The sequence below is a fragment of the Siphateles boraxobius genome, unplaced genomic scaffold, assembly GCF_051911475.1.
Source record: "Siphateles boraxobius isolate OS27281-9 unplaced genomic scaffold, OSU_SipBor_1 66, whole genome shotgun sequence".
In the NCBI taxonomy this organism is placed as follows: Eukaryota; Metazoa; Chordata; class Actinopteri; order Cypriniformes; family Leuciscidae; genus Siphateles; species Siphateles boraxobius.
The window spans coordinates 7,618,472-7,636,755 of record NW_027509193.1 but is presented as its reverse complement, the minus strand read 5'-3'; the positions used below and the strand labels follow the sequence as shown (position 1 = coordinate 7,636,755).

At 45.0% G+C, this 18,284-nt stretch overlaps 1 protein-coding gene across 2 annotated transcripts in view; it reads right to left on the bottom strand.

The window, feature by feature from the left end:
* usp43b (ubiquitin specific peptidase 43b) overlaps positions 1-18,284 on the bottom strand; it is a 117,845-nt gene that overhangs the window by 67,546 nt on the left and 32,015 nt on the right. For both annotated transcript variants that reach the window (XM_077211926.1, XM_077211925.1), the window contains exons 4-7: positions 14,663-14,755; positions 13,365-13,500; positions 12,773-12,917; positions 3,550-3,718 (exon numbers count right to left, since the gene is read on the bottom strand). In XM_077211926.1, coding sequence (XP_077068041.1) covers positions 3,550-3,718; positions 12,773-12,917; positions 13,365-13,500; positions 14,663-14,755 — 543 coding nt within the window. The remainder of the gene's footprint in view (positions 1-3,549; positions 3,719-12,772; positions 12,918-13,364; positions 13,501-14,662; positions 14,756-18,284) is intronic.

Below are 18,284 nucleotides of genomic sequence, written 5' to 3'. Positions count from 1 at the left end.
AAAAATATACAGTTCATTGATCACGTTGACTTAAAATGAAAATTGATTTATGGTTTTAGTTTAATAATCCTGTAATGAGATAACTTCATCCAAAGCTAATATTAACAAGCTAAAGTTCAGCTAAATGTTTAATTGACATCCCACATTAAAATCTTTCAATAGGGTTAGGCCTATTATGATATTAGACTACATAGCCAATAATAAAAGATAATGAATTTCAAACCTGAACCAAACATATTTTTATTCAAAGATCAACAGTCTGCCATTAGTCTTTAGTCTGCCACAAAAAAACGGTGTGCTGGGGTTCTGGGTTCCGGTAAACCAGCCATGTCGACGAAACGAATGCATGCAAATTAGCTTATCAATGCATATCTAAACTCGCACCAACGGTTTCTTTGTAGAACTTCAAAAAAAGAAACAAAAAAGATGCGGCAGCCAATGAGCAGCCGGCGGGGGCTCAACCTCCAGTTTTTAATGTTTTATCAGACAATCAAGATTTTGCTTTAGTATAATTTTCGGGACAATTAGGGCCGGATTCGGGATTCCGGACAACAGCTTACATTTCAGGACTGTCCCGGATTTTCTGGGACGTCTGGTCACCCTAACTACTGCAAAAGCCTTATAAATCTCACCTGATTTCAGGTAGTGACTATGTAAACATTGTCACATTTTCAGGGGCATGTTTGTCAGATAAATTACAGTTTAATTTTGGACACTATGTTCCAGTGTCCTTGAAATCCCCCCAACCCTTTTTAGTTTAGTGCTTTGCAGCAGGAGGCTAGTGATTAAATTTCCAGCCAGATTTCTGCCACAGGACCTGTACAGCATAAATAAAGTAGACAAAACAAACACAAGTGAGCTGAGGGAAAGCAGATTGTGATAAACTAGTAATTGTGTTGGGTTTCCTCTCAGCCAAAACAACTGCAGAGTTTTCCCTGACAGGAGGAAGAGAGAGAACTGAGATCTGAACAAACATGCTTTGATGCCCGTAACGTCATAGTTCGCCCCAGGCAACAACAACATGGTGAGATTTTCAGCAAATTAAAAAAAGCAATAAAGGGTCTGTCTGTCCGTCAAACGAACTAACTATCCATCCATATGCTTGATGCTACAGACACTAAATAAATATCACAAAACAGCATTTTACCTCACTAATGTGGTGATGATAATTTTGGGGAGGTCAAATTCACCCTTGAGAGCATCTTGACATATTGCAATGGTCTTTTAAAATCTATTTGCTATTATCGCATTAATGGTATCTATTATTAAATTACTGCATTACCTTTTGGCAAGATTTTAATAGCCTAATCCAATGACTCAATTGCTATATTGCTCTTGTTGAACATTATTTATTTGGCCTATGTGAAGTCAGCTGGAAAGGAAAGAGGGGAGAAAGTTATTACATATTAAACAAAGATAACAAAGAAATAACAATGCATAATATGGATATGTATTTGGGTCTTTAATATTTAATAGGGTACATTGTTAATTTTACTTTGACTTTAAAGATGAACTTGCTGAAATCACTACTATAAGCCTACAACCTGCAACTAGCCACAAACTAAATCAGTGCGGACACAAATGAGAAACGCGTTGCTGACTTTTTGAACTATTCCACTATGTTTGATGTTGCACACTCTGAACATCAAAAGAATGTTCTCCCGCAATATACCTGCTCCTGTGATGAACAGCAAAGTCTTTTTGGGTAGAAAACTCTATAGGGAACCAAATATTCTTTCTAGAATCCATATTTTTTATGCAAACTCTACAGTGCCTTCTGTCTTAGCAAGTGTCCCAATTGTCAATGACATTAATTAGAAAACAGTTTATTCATCTTAATAATCTTAATGCTTCATATTGTTTTTTTAGTATCATTTTAATTTATTTTAGTTATCTTGGTACTAAACGTATTTTTTTCAGTTTATTGCCAAAGCAAATTTTTTAGGGTTTTCCATCTAATATTTATATTTTATACTATTTCAGCTTTATTGCTATTAATGAAAACAATGGATAATACAGTAGTTTTAGTTATGGTTAACAACAAAAACACTGTTCACAAATAAATAATGGGTTATATGGGAAACCTCGGCAGATACTCCTTATGGCGTCTGCCTCTTGTGGAAGTTTCTAGGTTTAAAAATTCCCAGTTAATGAACCCATGACAACATTAGAAGGTGAAATATAACCCTTTCCAGACTCTAACTTTACAGCGATAGGAATATCACTTTTATCAGAATCTGGAAGGATAAAAAAAAAAAATCAATCAAAATATCACTGCTTAACATCTACTCACTCTAGCTCATCAATAAGAGACAACTATCTGTTCTAAGCTACCTCTCTTTCACTTCCATTAAAGTGTGGGAGAAACTCGCATCACAAAAAGGCCATGGAACCAAATTTGATTTCTGCAGGCATTCACACCTAAGAGAGTATTGATCTCTGAGCGACTGTCACTGTCAAAAGTGTGTCTGAAGGGTCGCTCTGACGTGACATGTTAAAAAATCTTTGAGAAGCTTTTAGAGCAAAATTGAAAAGGTGAGGTAAAGGTTGTCACAATTTATATTTACCCAAGTCAGCTTTATGTGGCATAAAGTGGCCCTATTTTATACTTGTAGCATGTTTTTGTCCTCTGAAGTCCACTAAATGTGCTAGTTCAGACCTTTGGAATTAACATATCTTTAAGTTTCATTGTAATGACCTTTGTTATGACTGGCTAACCTCTATATACCAGCATGGTGTTAATATAGTCAACAATATTACTGGAGAAAACATTTGTTAATGAATTTATCAACATTAAAAATGTACATCATAACAATAATGTGCATCATGAAAAAGAATTTGTTAATTATAGTTGTAAATTATTTTAATACCCTAATATACATTACTATTAAAAAGTTTGAGGTCAGTAAGTTTTTGGGGGTGGGGGTTGGGGGGGGGGTGTAGAAATGAATACTTTTATTTAGCAAGGACACATTAAATTGATCAAAAGTGACATTAAAGTCTTTTACATTGTTACAAAAGATTTCCATTTTGAATAAATGCTGTTATCTTGAACAGCCTATTCATCAAAGAATCATGAAAAATATTAAAAAATACAAAAATATTTAGCAGTTTTCTGTTTCAATTAACTGTTTGAGCAGGAAATTAGCATATCATAATGATTTCTGAAGGATCATGTGACACTGAAGACTGGCGCTCTTTCCATAACAACACACTGGGTGCTTCTCATTTCTTATTTGTGCATCCTCGTTTCCTTTCCTCGCTTCCTTTCCTAGCGCCTCAGCTCCTCCCCCTGTGGATGCGAGGGAAGGACGCAAGGAAAGAAAATGAGGACGGAGGAATCGAATGAAAGCTTTTTTTATACATTGGAATACTTGATCACTCGAGCGTCACTTCATAGCGTCATCAGCGAGTTCACACAGGGTGGGCCGAACTGATGAATATTGAACGTTATAACTGGAAGACTTTTAGATTGTGGTTCAAACCTACAACCGTTTGGTTACAAATCCAGATCTGCAACCTCAAAAAAGTTGGTGTTTTGTGGGTTACCTCACTGCCTGCTGTCCTGCTCCGGCTGAATTACACACCAACAGCAAGATCTTCACCATCCCATCGGCCTGGTTCAGGAACTCCGAGGACAGCGCTCCGGACGCAGCCAGTCTGTGACCCTCCGGCCCAGACGAGGTGTACAGGGAGGATGGAAGACTGTGGTGGAACCCTGCGATGAGAGAAGGAGCCAAGGAGAGGAAGAGGTCACCTCCTAATACTGATCTGCGGACAGATTTACTGTCTCCATATAGACAATAATGTCAAACTTTATTGTGCTACAAAACAAGGTGACATACACACAGATAGAGAGAGGAAGAGAGTGACAGAGAGACAGATGGAGACATGCAAATAGAGCACAGCAGACAGCAGACTGAACACAGTGGGGTGTATGACTTGACCCACACACATACACATACATACTAAATATATGTCAAGCTTTCAGGCGTTTTCTTCCTAATTAAGTACGACCGGGCAGCAGCCATTAAGAAACGTGAAATTAAGTACCCAGAACAAACTAATAAAAAAGGCTGAGATTAGTATATTAGTTATTTTCAGTCACCCAGTTTAATTGATCAAGGACAAAACAGACACATAGTTTAAAGGTGACATCATTAAAAGCGGAAGCGTGTTATTTCTGCGCCTTGAACATCACCGAACAGAACTGGAACTTTAAAATGTTTTTTAAAATGCCACTCATTGGACAAACAGATAGTTCCACCTCAAACTCATGCTATTGGTCAATATTGTTGTGTCAGGCTGATCTGGATGTGCAAAAAGAGTCATGGTACTTTTCAGGAGAATAACTTCTCTCAGGACATTAAATCGAGGCGGTCTAACTTTATTAATTTAGCACTTTAACACTTTACAGCTTTATTAATTTAAATTAAATCTAGCAAACAGAACACAGAATCAGTATCATTACCATGATACACTTATTCAAAAGTTTGGGGTCTGATTTTTTTTTAAAAGAAATTAACAGATTTGTGCAGCAAGGATGCATTACCTTGATCAAAGGTGACATTAAAGACATTTATAATTGTATAAAATATTTATATTTCAAATAAATGCTGTTCTTTTTCAACTTTATTTATCAAAAATTATATCACGATTTCCACAAAAATATGAAGCAGCTTTGTGTGTTTTCAACTTTATTGTTTTTGTCAACTGTTTTCAACATTGATAATAATCAGAAATATTTTTTGAGCATCAAATCATCATATTAGAATGATTGTCATAGTGACTACTTTCAAAGAAAAAAGACGTACAGATTCCATACTTTTGTGTGAGTGTGTAATATATATATATATGACCAAGACCCTTTCAACAAATCACTTTGATTTGCATTTATGCAGGCCTATGACTCTGCATTGCGATTTATGGGAAATCAACTTGACAATGTCGATCAGTAAGACCCTTACATTACATGAACACATTACACTTTACAACAGGAAGGTCACATGTGCCATCATCGACAGATGGAGGCCTGGCTGGCTTTTTAATCAAGAAGGGATGTTTCCATGGCTAAACATCAGGATGGCTGTAATGACCCAGCATTCTGTCTCAAGGTCTTTTCATATCAGGTTTTCAATGACCTGTGCTAACTTTAAGTGGGTGCAATCGCTCTTCTTTCTTCTCATTCTACAAATCTTACTGAGTGCGTTTGAGGCTATCACTCAAGGGTAACACTGTGAGATTGTTAATTAAACACCTCTGCTCTCCACAGATCACACAGCAAACCACCTGAACCCAACAGATGAATTACCTAAAAAGAAGCTAACGAGACAGAACCTGCTTTCATAAATGCATTTATATTTGATATGCCCTGTATAAGTTTTGATTTATATAAGGAGTATGTTTTCAGAGCTGTAGTGCTGACTGTATTGTGGTCTTCAGGATTGTTGTGCTTCATTCAGAATTAAAGAGGTACTTCGCGGCTGGAAAAATGGACTGTCAAATAAAACTTGGCTGCCTATACAGTAGAAAGGCGTTTTTATTTTATTTTATCGCTGCTACCTGACTACAGAAAACAGAGAACATGGCTGTTGTCTTCCCTTTTGCCAAATAGAGCTTTTTGGCAGCAAACACTTAATATGGGTTTGGTTCGTATGGGGATAAAAAGTAAAATGTGTAAAATGAAATACTCTGCTGTATCTTTAATGCTGTGGGCCTAATTTTCTGCCAGAGGTCCTGGACATCTTGTTCAGATACATGGCATCATGGATTCGATCAAATACCAACAGATAAAAAATCAAAACCTGACAGGCTGTGCTAGAAATCTTAAAACGGGCCATGTTTGGATCTTCCAACAGGACAGTGATCCAAAAACAAACATCAAAATCAAAACAAAAATGTGTCACTGAGCACAAAACCAAGCATCTGCAATGGCCATCCCAGTCCCTGACCTGAACCCTATAGAAGATGAGTGGGCTGAACTGAAGAGAAGAGGCACCAACATGGATCTGGGAATCTGTAGTATCTGGAGAGATTCTGTATGGAGGAATGGTCTCTGATCTCTTGTCAGGTGTTCCCTTTCAGTCGAGAACGTCAGACGTAGTCGACGGTCGACTGAATTGGGAGATCGCTAGAGAGCCTGTCTTCTTCGAGTACTATTGAACGAGCCAATGTAATTGGCGTGCGTGATTCGCATCACACACTCCGCCCCCGCGGCGCGGGTATAAATACGGAAGTGGATGCACGCACTAGTTGCCTTTCGCTTCGGAGCCGATCGTTTGATGTCTCTGAGAGTGCTGTTGTCTACAACGAGCGAGTGTGTCGGTGTTCTTCAGGAAGACTCTCCCAGTGCTGGTGTTCTACAGCGCGAGTGCAGCGGTGATCGCGAGCTTTGAGCTCTCAACTGCTGTTTTAACAGCAACAAATTTCTAAATGTTTGTGTGTGTTGATGGCTGGTTAGAGGGCGGAAAAGTGAGTGCTTCACTGTTTCAGTTCTCTGTTCAGTGTTGCCGCGGTCATTCCCCTGTGTGCTCCGGCACTGGTGACGGTCCTATTTTCTGAAAGAGCAACACGGGTGCGTTTGCGTCTTTTTCAAGATGTCATTCCGCCCGTGCGTTTCTGGGTGCGGTCGTTCCCTGTCCCTCTCTGATGGTCACAACTGTTGTGTCACGTGTTTGGGCTTACAGCACGCTGAGACAGCTTTTGTGGACAGCTCATGTTTTCACTGTGGGAACATGACTGTCGCAGTGTTGAGGGCGAGACTCGCCTTCGTTCGCGGAGAGCGAGTCCCCATTACCATGCCCCACCCTCGGGTGCTGTGTGGGATGGGTGACCGGAGGATAGTGTTGGATGTCCCGCCCGGTAACCATTCCCTGTGGGCTCCTCACTCCTCCCTTCCACTGCAACCACTGGAGCCTCCTGTGTTGTCTGCTGGTCCATCTGTAATGGGTGGGCCAGCGATTTCACTCGGGGCTCCCCTGGAGGACAGGACGCCGATTGCAGCATCGGAGGGTGAGCTGACTTCTAGAGATGATGACTCGGCTGCATTGTCTCCCTCCGGGAGTTCAATGTTGCCCGAGCCGGATCCAGAATTATCAGCTATGCTGAAACGGGCCGAGGCTGCCGAAATGCATGGAGAGCTTATCAGGTGGTGAACAGCATCTTTCTCTGCCAGAAACTGCCTGAATAGCTTTCCCCCCCTCATTACCCTTGATGGAGGAACGGTGAAGGGTTGCGAGGTGTCCCTCCATTGGAGCGGTCTGTCGACATAGGTGCACCTGTGTCCGGCGGCCGCTGCCTTTTGGGGGGATCCTCGTCTCCCCCCTAAGGCCTGTGAGTTTCGTCCGTTCCGACGGGCAGAGCTTACAAAGCCTGTGGGCAAGCCCCTTCCTCTCGCGTGCCATGGCGTTGCTGCAGGCTAGGGCACCCATGGCATGCACGAGGGTAATCCAGACCGTGCGCTCATAGGTGAGCACCGCACTGCATCCGACCTCACCCTCCGGGGTGCGGGTGTCGTAGCGTGCGTGATCGGTCTGGCGATGTCCACCTTCGTGGTCCAGTAGCACCTTCATTGGCTCAGCCTGGTTGGTATGGCGGATGCGGACAAGGTTCGGTTCCTGGTCTCCCCAATTTCCCAGGTTGGGCTGGTCGGCGACGCGGTGGAGAACTGCATCAAACAGTTCTCTGCCGCTCAAGCGCAGACGGAGGTCATCCGGCACATCCTGCCCCGGTGGCCAGCTGCTGCCTCCACCCGCCGCCGGCGGCAGCTCCTCCGCCTGCTCGTCGCCGTGGGTGTTCTCCGGCCGCCGCTCCTGCTGGCCCTCCGCAGCAGCCTCCACCCAGGCCTCAGCATGGAGCCGGCCGCAGTAGAGACGCCCAGCCCGCTCCAGGCGTTGCCAAGCCAGGTGGCAAGCGACAGCGAAAGCATTCCGGAGCGGGCCGCCCAGGTATGGATGAGATGCTCTTGGAGTGGCACGATCACTCCCTCCCGCCGGGTGAGAGCCGGGTGGAGCCTTTGTTTGTGTGTGTGTCTGTTCCGCCGCTGGCTCCCTAAAAAAAAAAAAAAAAAAAGCGGAGCAAGCGGTACCCACACTTCAAAGAGAGAGCAATTTCATCTGTTCCTGGGTCCCGAGAGGGCCAGTCTGGCGGGTGTGACCCTGTATAGCCTTACACCCCTCAGCTCCCCCTTGGTCGCCAGCAGGCAGCTTGGTGCGTTCGAGGACCCGGTCATCCGCCTTCTCACGCGCCCCCTGCCGCTTGTGGAGACAGGTAAGTGTTGCACAGCACACTAACACCACTCTCTCTACTTTGCTGCCCCACCTCAGGCTCGGCTACCCCGCTCAAGTCAGTGATAGTCATCACATTAGGTGTTGAGCAGACGTGCTCCTGAAAATTCAGTGATATTCATCACACCGAGTGTTGAGCAGTGCTCCTGACTTGTGCGTGCTTATCTTATCCTGCTGGCGAAGGATTTGATATAGCCGCTCCTCCAGCCGGTACGAAGGCCAGTTGTAAACTCGTTCTTCGTGCTACTAGGGGGTGGGTCGTGACCATCTTGGCCCAAGATTGGTCTGCAGCTTTGACCTGAAAGACAGGTGCTTCAGATCTCTACCTCCCGCACGCAGGCCATCCTGTGTGTTGCATCTAAGGGTGGAGTATCAGTACAGTGTCCTTCCCCTCCAGTGCTCCAGAGCCCGTTGGGTCTTCAGGTCAACTGGAAGACAGTAATCTCGCCCACGGGCTGAGTATCTCTTTTCTAGTTTTGGAGAGGTACTCGGTCCAACATGTCTCTCCAATGAGAATGTGTTCAGCTGGTGTTGAAGTGAGAAAGGGTCCCACTGAAAGAACTTTCAGAGGCTCCTGGGGTATATGGTAGTCGCAGCCTTTGGCTCCCTCCATATGTGACCGCTTCAGCGCTAGCTTCACGATCGAGTCCCGAGGTGACCGTGGCAGAGCAGCTCACCCTGTGTGACTATAGTTCATCCCGGTCTGCTGCCAAACCCTCTTCAACAGAGGGGCCATGTACAAAGGGCGTGTTTTAACGGGGGCCTGGGCGACCCCCGACTACACGGGCATTCGTGCCTTGAGTTGTTAGACATTGCGACCGTTGCGCAAGCTTCCCCTGCATGTCACAAACTCACCCGTCACCTCCTCCTTGGAGTCAGACGCTTCTGAGGGCGCCTTGTTCCACTCCTCCCGCTTACTCAATCGTGCCGCCATCGAGCCTCACGACAGTTATAGCCAGGGCAAGTGGAGACTCCATCCCCTGGGTCCGGCTGGGTCATGACCATTCCGGGGCCGCTCAGTTGCCCCCCCGGTTTTATTTTTCCGCCAGTGTTTGGGTAAACCGAGCGGACTACCCTTGGACAAACACTGGGACTCAGCTGCCCCAGGGGCCCGCAGAAATGCGTTTAACCCCAGTGAGCCTTCTAAAAGTGACTGCGACTCATGGTCGCCTTGCGCCTGCAAGTCAGTGAAATCATCACTCTTCATGTTGAGCAGAATTGCTCCTGAAACTCAGTGAAGTTCATCGCACTCAGGTGTTGAGCAGCAATGCTCCTGTAGCTCAGTGAGTCCATCACAGGTAGCTCAGTGAATTCATCACACGCAGTACTGAGCAGAAATGCTCCTGGTGCTCAGTGAAGTTCCTCGCACTCAAGTGTTGAGCAGAAATGCTCCTGAAGCTCAGTGAGTTTATCACACTCAGGTGTTGAGCAGTAATGCTCCTGAAGCTCAGTGAACTTGTCACACTCAAGTGCTGAGCAGAAATGCTCCTGTCGTTCAGTGAAATTCTTCGCACTCAAGTGTTGAGCAGAAATGCTCCTGAAACTCAGTGAGTTTATCACACTCAGGTGTTGAGCAGGAATGCTCCTGAAGTTCAGTGAACGTGTCACACTCAAGTGCTGAGCAGAAATGCTCCTGTCGCTCAGTGAGGTTCTTCGCACTCAAGTGTTGAGCAGAAATGCTCCTGAAGCTCGGTGAGTTTATCACACTCAGGTGTTGAGCAGGAATGCTCCTGAAGCTCAGTGAACTTGTCACGCCCAAGTGCTGAGCAGAAAATGCTCCTGAAGCCCAGTGATCTTCACATGTTGTGTTGAGCAATGCTCCTGTCTTTTGCGCCCGTCGCTTACACCTACGTGCCAAGTCAGGAGAGGAACAGGTCTTCATAGTTGCCCCTTATTGGCCCAACTAGACCTGGTTCTCTTCAACAGCCTTCCTGACTTCCCCTGAGAACTCTTTCGGGTACGGGGCACGATGGCACACGCGTTCTTCCCCCGGAGATTCCGGGTGGTCTTACATCTGAACGCGGAGGTTCAGGTGGCTATCACAAGAACATGTGATAGTTACCATCACTTCTGCGAGCACCCCCTAGAATTGGGTAGCGTGCTTACGCCTTTAGAAGTGGAACCTAGTCGTTGAGTGCGTCTTCTCTCCAGAGGAGATCCTGAAAGCTTTCGATCACTTCAGTGCTCTCTTTCCTGCAAAATGGGTTGCAGTAGGCTGTTTTCCTTCACCCTCAAAATGATGTTGCCTCGGTGTTTAAACGACGCTCATCGTGTTGCAGAAGTATGCAGAAGCACGTTCTGATCGTCAGGTTCCTGAGGAGCAAGGTCTTGTAAATCCTTGTGTCCCTCTTTATCCTCTTGGGCCTTGTCCCTGGTGCGACTGCACTGCAGAGACCGCCCCTGAGCCACTGCAGGCAGTGAGTTAAAAATTCTGTTATATCAGTTCTCCTGCTCGCATGGTCTCTACTAGAGGGTAGGGACTTGCTCGCTTTCGGTCAACGTATTGTGCCTGGAGTCTGGGCCCGCTAACTCTCACAAGCTGAGACCCCGGCTCGGATTGTGCCCAAGGTTCCTACCTCTCCCGTAATAGGAGCAGGTGGTGAGCCTGCAAGCGCTGCCCTGGAGGAGGCAGATCCAGCCCTGGCTTCTCTGTCCGTTCGCTTGGACGTGTACAGAATGCAAGTCATAGACCTCAGACCAGCTCTTCAAGTATCTGTTGGAATTCAGCAGAGAGGGAAGGCTGTTTCCATGCGAAGTTGCACTTAGTGCTTGCCTTCATTTCGGCAAAGATCCGAGATGCAACATGTCCACTTAGGTGTTGAGCTCCTCTATGATGAGTGTAAAGTGCTCCGCCTGGGCGTTGACGATATACTTTGCTAAACAGATTCTAGAGTTGGGGGCTGGACGACACCTAGTTGAACCGCTGCTTCCCGTGGGCTCCCTTCTCATGAAGCCAGTTTCACCGTGAGCCCGGTTCAAGTGTCGGCTTGCTGCGCCATTCCCCTCCTATGGACTGGATTCTCCACATTACCTCCCTCGGGTTGGATGTGGCTTCCGCAGCGTCCCTTCCTTCCAACGTACGGGGAACGCTTTCCCAGTGGTCCTGTAGGAACAGCAGTGACTTCCCTGGCCTAAGCCCTGTCCTTCCCCGCCTTAAGTTTGCGGGGGCATCAGGAGGCTTTGGTTTAGGCACTGGAAGGTGGCAGCGTTAGTGGCGTGTTCAGTGGTTGATCCTAATTCAGTCGACCGTCGACTACGTCTGACGTTCTCGACTGAAAGGGAACGTCCTGGTTGCGTATGCAACCCACCGTTCCCTGAAGGAGGGAACGGAGGACGTAGTCCCCTTGCCACTACCGCTGGACCACCGCTGACCCCGGGTTACTCTCGGCTCCTCAGCGAAAAGCAACTAGTGCGTGCATCCACTTCCGTATTTATACCCGCGCCGCGGGGGCGGAGTGTGTGATGCGAATCACGCACGCCAATTACATTGGCTCGTTCAATAGTACTCGAAGAAGACAGGCTCTCTAGCGATCTCCCAATTCAGTCGACCGTCGACTACGTCCTCCGTTCCCTCCTTCAGGGAACGGTGGGTTGCATATGCAACCAGGACGTTCTCCAAACTCATCAGGCATTATAGGAGAAGACTCAGAGCTGTTATCTCTAAAAAATATTCAATAAAACGGGGCAAATAAATGTTCCCAATGTGTTTTGGAGAAAAAAAAATGTATTTCATAATGTGATTTTCCCCCCATTTTTTATTCTTTTAATTCAATAAAAGGTTAGATTTTTGCATTTAAAAAAAATATTTATATCAAAAGAATAGAGAATGGAGATTTATTTTTTTACAGTCATCTTTGATCATTACCAAGGCTATTACTTCTGGCCAGCAATGTATGATAAAAAAAATGTGTTAGACATTTTAAAAGTTGTGATATCTTTTTTTGACTGTTTTGAGTTAAGAAAAAGCTATTTAACCAGAAATATACACAGTATATATAAAATATTACTAAAATAATTGAAAAAATATTTAGGAGATCTAAAATGTTTCACTAAGTCATAATTCAAAATTTATACTTTGTTGCAAAACATTTGTGTGACAGTGAATAATTTCTTTACATTTATGTCATTTTGTAAGATTACTCTTCCTGTCAATCCTGTTGTGCCAATTCAAATCACATTCTCATGATCTGAAGGTGAGCCAGATATGAATTCTGCCCAACCCTAATGAATACAGACATGGCCACACTATACAAATCATGGCCCCTATTACGGCCGATCATCACAGCATGCTGGACCAAAAACAAAATCACAGCGGAACTTAAACAGCAATTTAATTTAATTTAAATCTAAATATCAATACACACATGTGTAATTTCAGTCAGAAAACAACTCCTATATTTAGATGTGGTTGATATAAAATAAAATAAAAAACCTTATCTTGAATATCTCGAATCTTAAAAAACATCCTCAAACTTGGCAATATTTACCTGAGATTCGTGCTGATCCACCCCTGATGTAAAGGGGCGGGGCTTGGAAGGCATAGATGATGTCACTCTCTGCAATGCTGGTCAAGTCATCGTCATCAAAGAACGAGCGCTTGAATCCTGTTGTGTAGATCTCTGTCAATATTACCTAGTACAACAGAGAATTAGAAATTTAAAACAATAAAATTACTCGATTGTTGCAGGATATTATCATTAGATAAAGATACGAATAAATAATTCACATTTATTAATACCCAATAAGTTGTTACATTTTAGACATTAAAATAATAACTAATCTAATGAATAAAACAATAAAATAATGATCTTATAAAGCATAGTTGTAACAAAATCACAAACAAGTACCATTGTATTATTCTTACTGGTATTGGAGTGCGAATACCATGCAAATACCATAATACTGTATGTACTGTATATAATCATGCAGTATCATGGTGTACATCAAAGTCCTATAGTATTACCATCTGACAATCAATGTAGCAGTGGGGGAGGGAAGGTGGTTTGGTCAGGTGATATATTGTTTGCAGGCATGAGGTCTGTCTGTGTGATGCTGTGTGTGGCTGTGTGCACCTGTCACCTGATCAGGAGAGATCTTGCCCTCATCCGCCACCATCCTGCGCAGACATGCCAAAGAGCCGAAGAGAGGCACAGCGAGCCCCACTCTCAGATACCGCTGCCCTTTACTGCTAAACACCAAAGTCACACACACTGGTCTGTAGAGAGACAAGAAAACACATCCTCTATGATCAAAAAGCAGCTTTCAAATTTTACTGAAATCAATGAAGGGCTTGTCAAATCTCAAACAACCTCTTTCAAAGGCTACAAATGCTAGCAGGGTGTGGCTTCAGCAGGCTGGTGTGGCTAAAAATTCATCTGATTGGCCACTCGGTTACGCACTGCTGGTAAATGTTAACTACAACGATATCCTGGCATTCAAAATTAGCTGTGTAATTCTGAATGCAATATATACACTACCCTTTAAAGATTTGGGGTCTGTACGAAGGTTTTTGTATTAAGAAATAATTCTGTTTTCTATTGTAATCTATTTTAAAATGTAAATTAGTGTCACATGATCATTCAGAAATCCCTCTAATATGATGATTTGATGCTCAAGAAACATGTTGAAAATGGTTAATATTTTTAATGAAAACCATGACATTTTTTCAGGACCCTTTGATTAAAGTTAAGTTAAATTAAACAAACAGCATTTATTAGAAATAGAAATATTTTGTAACAATATAAATATATTTACTCTCACTTTTGATCAATTTAATGCATCCTTGCTGAATAAAAGTATTAATTTCATTAAAAAAAAAACTAGCTGGTATGTTACCAGCTGAAGTAACAATCTACTACACCATTATTTATACTGGGATCTGGTTTTCATCTACTCTTCAGTGTAACACTTCAGTGTGAGAGCTACACAACCCTAACCCTGCTGAGATTTGACCTAAAGCCTGAAAACGCCCTCCCCATAAACTACTGTGAATAAGTGTGGCGTTAGATGCTGAATGAATTGCCGGAAGCAGTAAGGCAATCGGTCAAGTACCACACCTCAAACGGTTACCCAACTTTTTTACTGCAAACATGTTTGCATTTTTTAACAGCAAGCCTGGTTTGAGTGAAGATGTAGCCTATATATAGAAATATCTGATGTGACATTATAGTGTATGTGGGACAATAGTTTTGCCTTTGTGACATAAACGTAACAGCAGTCATTTCCTCAACCCACCGGTTTAAGTGCTTTATTGTTTTTGAGCACAGAGAAGCAAAAAAAGCTCACTATACTGTACAACCCCTAACACAAGTAAAACAATTAAGTTTCAGCATGATTCAGAGACTTTAAATAACTTTTGTTGGGTAGAATTTACTCACCTCGTCTGTCTTAAAGGAATGGGAAGAGATATGCACAGAAAAGGATCAAATGTGTTGCTCTGCTTTAGACAATGTGGGCATGTCAGAGATGACCTAGAAAAAAAGAACAAGAAAAAGAGAAAGCAAGATGGTTGGTTAAACGTCAACAACTCAGATTAGTGAACACACAAACAGATATTATATAATAAACACACACAAAACTATTAGCTATTGTATTGCTTGATTAAGCCTAGAGGAAAGTTCACTGGAAGAGGAAGTGATGTCACAGGGAAGAGGAAGCACAGAACGTCTCTTGGGAAGAATCATTGTTGTAGCTACGGAAATGTCTCGGTTATGCATGGTAACCCTTGTTACCAGAGAAAGGAAAAGAGACATGAGTCAGAAGTGATTTTGACGAATAGGGATCGCTTGCGAGACCTTATCTACTTAAAGTGAAACTAAACGAGCCAATGCACATTGGCATGCAATAATTGCACCAGATGCTGTGCTGCGGCACAAGCATATAATGAGGAGAAGGTGCCTCGCATCCTTGTTTTTCCGCTGAGGAGCCGGACCTGTGACTCAGCCGTACAGCAGAAGCTCAGCAACTGTGGCGAGGGGACTCACGTCTCTGTTCCCTCCTCGGGGAACGAGGGTTACCATACATAACCGAGACGTTCCCCTTCGTCAGCTCACTATGACGTAAGTCAGAAGTGATTCTGACGAATGGGGATATCTAACAAAGCGCTCTGCTTGAGCCTTATGGCCTGACCGCAGTGTTGGGCAGAAGTAGGAGCTCTAGGAGAGAAGGTCACTCACTGCTGTTCCGCAAGACCCACTCAGTGTGACTTATTGGATAACGCTGAGAAAGCATGCCCTTGAGGAAGGTAATGCTGCAGAAGCCACATCCTACCCCGGAAGGAGGGACTGTGAGGGATACACACATGAACTAGCCAAGCAGGGTAGTACAACATATGGCAGTTTTTGGGGTGGTTCCAGCCTAGTTATAGGGGGGAAAGAACACCAGCAGAGACGGTTACAGGTTCACTACCTGGTCCCTGAAGGGAGTGGAAGGAACCTTGGGCATGAATCCAAGCCGGGATCTCAGGACAATGTGAGAGTTGGCCGTCCCGAATTCTAGGCACGATTCGTTGACCGAAAATGCTTGCAGGCCCCCACCCTCTTGATGGAAGCCAGAGCAGTCAGGAGTACTGTCTTTAGTGACAGGATCTTTAACTCAGCTGACTGCAGTGGTTCAAAGGGTGGTCTCTGCAGTACGCTGAGCACCAGAGACAGGTCCCAAGACGGTATAGAGTTTCTCGCTCCCCTCAGGAACCTGACGATCAGGTCATGCTTTCCCAATGACTTACCTTCAACTGCATCGTGATGTGCGGCAATAGCTGCAACATACACTTTGAGGGTGGAGGGAGACAGCCTTCGCTCCAACACATATTGCAGGAAAGAAAATATGACTCTGATCGGACATCTTCGGGGGTCTTCCCGGTGGGAAGAACACCATTCAACCAACAGGTTCCACTTCAGAGCATAAAGGCACCTCGTTGAGGGGGCTCTAGCAGAAGTGATGTTGTCTACCACCTGGGGGTATGTCACCTAGAACCTCCGCGTACCGTCCAAGGACCAGACAAGGAGTTTCCAGAGGTCTGGACTCGGGTGCCATAGAGTGCCCCTTCTCTGAGAAAGCAGGTCCTTCATCAGAGGAATGGGCCAAGGAAGTGCTGTCACGAGGAGCATGAGTTCTGGGAACTAGGTCCGGTCGGGCCAATACGGCTAACTAACAAGGCCTGCTCCTCGTCCTCCCTGACTTTGCACAGTGTCTGTGCAAGAAGGCTCACTGGGGGAAACGCATACTTGCGTAGGCCCCGGGGCCAGCTGTGCGCCATTGCATCCATGCTGAGGGTCCCCTCGGTCAGGGAATAAAACAACTGGCGATGGGTCGAGTCCGGAGAGGCAAACAGATCTATCTGAGCAGTTTCGAAGAAGTCCCATATCAGCTGGACCACCTGGGGATGGAGACGCCACTCACTCGGAAGCGTAGGCTGTCGTGAGAGCTTGTCAGCTGCAGGATTGAGTACGCCAGGGATATGAATGGCACAAAGCGACCTCAGATGCTTCTGACTCCATAGGAGATGGCGGGTGAGTTGCGACATGCGGCAGGAGCGTAGACCACCTTGACGGTTGATGTACACAACAGTCGCAGTGCTGCCTGTATGGACCAGTACGTGCTTGCCATGTAGCGGCCCTTTGAGGTGGCCCAGCGTAAGGCGTACTGTGAGAAACTCGAGGCAATTGATGTGGCAATGCAGTTGAGGCCCCATCCACAGACCTGAAACTGCGTGCCCGTTGTACGTGGCCCCCCAGCCAGTAGTAGAGGCATCCGTGAAGATCACAGCATGCCTGGACACTTGATCTAGGGGAACACCTGCCCGTAGAAACGAAGGGTCCGACCATGGACTAAAGGTTTGGAGGCAGTGCGGGGTGACATGCACCCAGTACATGCCGCTCTACCGTGAAGATGCGTTTCTGCGTGAGCATCTTGAACAGGAGCTTGTGCAGGGCCCGATTAAAGGTTCACAGGTCCAAGATCGGCCATAACCCACCGCCTTTCTTGGGTACAATGAAGTAGGGGCTGTAGAACCATGTCTTCATATCGGCTGGAGGAACCGGCTCGATCGTTGCTCGGCTCGACATCGATCTCTGCCCGCAAGACATTGAACTTGGGAGGGCGCCGGGTGAACTGAATCGCATAGCCGATTCTGATGGCACGGATGAGCCAGTGAGAAGGGCTGGGAAGCACTAGCCAGGCTCCCAGAGACTGCAAGTGGGACCAACGGGACCACAGACGTACCCGGGGTGGGGCAGCGAGGTGGAACACAGGGACTCGGCTTGGGAGACACTGAGTCGGCCCGAAGCGGAGTCTGAGTGTGTTGTGCCACACTTACCTGGTTCCAGGGTGAGGCAGAGGGTGCATGGCAAGGCTTGGTGGCGTACCCGAACTGCAAACTGCTGCTCACTGGCGATGGAAAATGTGGGTATTTGCTTTGGGGAGCCAGCCGTGGAACAGAAACAAAATGAAACAAAGGATTCTCCACCAGAAGCGAAAGACAAGGATGCGAGGCAATTATCGCATGGTAATGTGTATTGGCTCGTTTAGTTTCACTCTAAGTATATAGGCTCTCACAAGCAATCCCCATTCGTCAGAATCACTTGACGAGGAAGTCTGTCTATCTATCTATCTATCTATCTATCTATCTATCTATCTATCTCTGTCACTAAGTGTAAATAGCAAATAGATTCTATTTACACTAAGTGAAAATAGTATATTTACTTAGCGATAAGTGTAAATAGTAGTTAGATGCGATGTATACTTTAAATAGTGTCAGATGCTATTTGCACCTCAGTATTGTTGTACGTTAAACGGTATGTAGTAATAACAGAGTGTAAATGATTATATTTATTAAAAGTATTAAATGGATGCCACCTTATTGGGACAATAAAGCCCTCCCTACACCCACCCTTAACCTTAACCGGCACGTTATTTACACTTTTCGAATATTTTCTTCCTTTTTATTGAAAATAAATGCCTTCCGATCTGATATGTGATGGGAAAAGGGAGTAGAGCGAG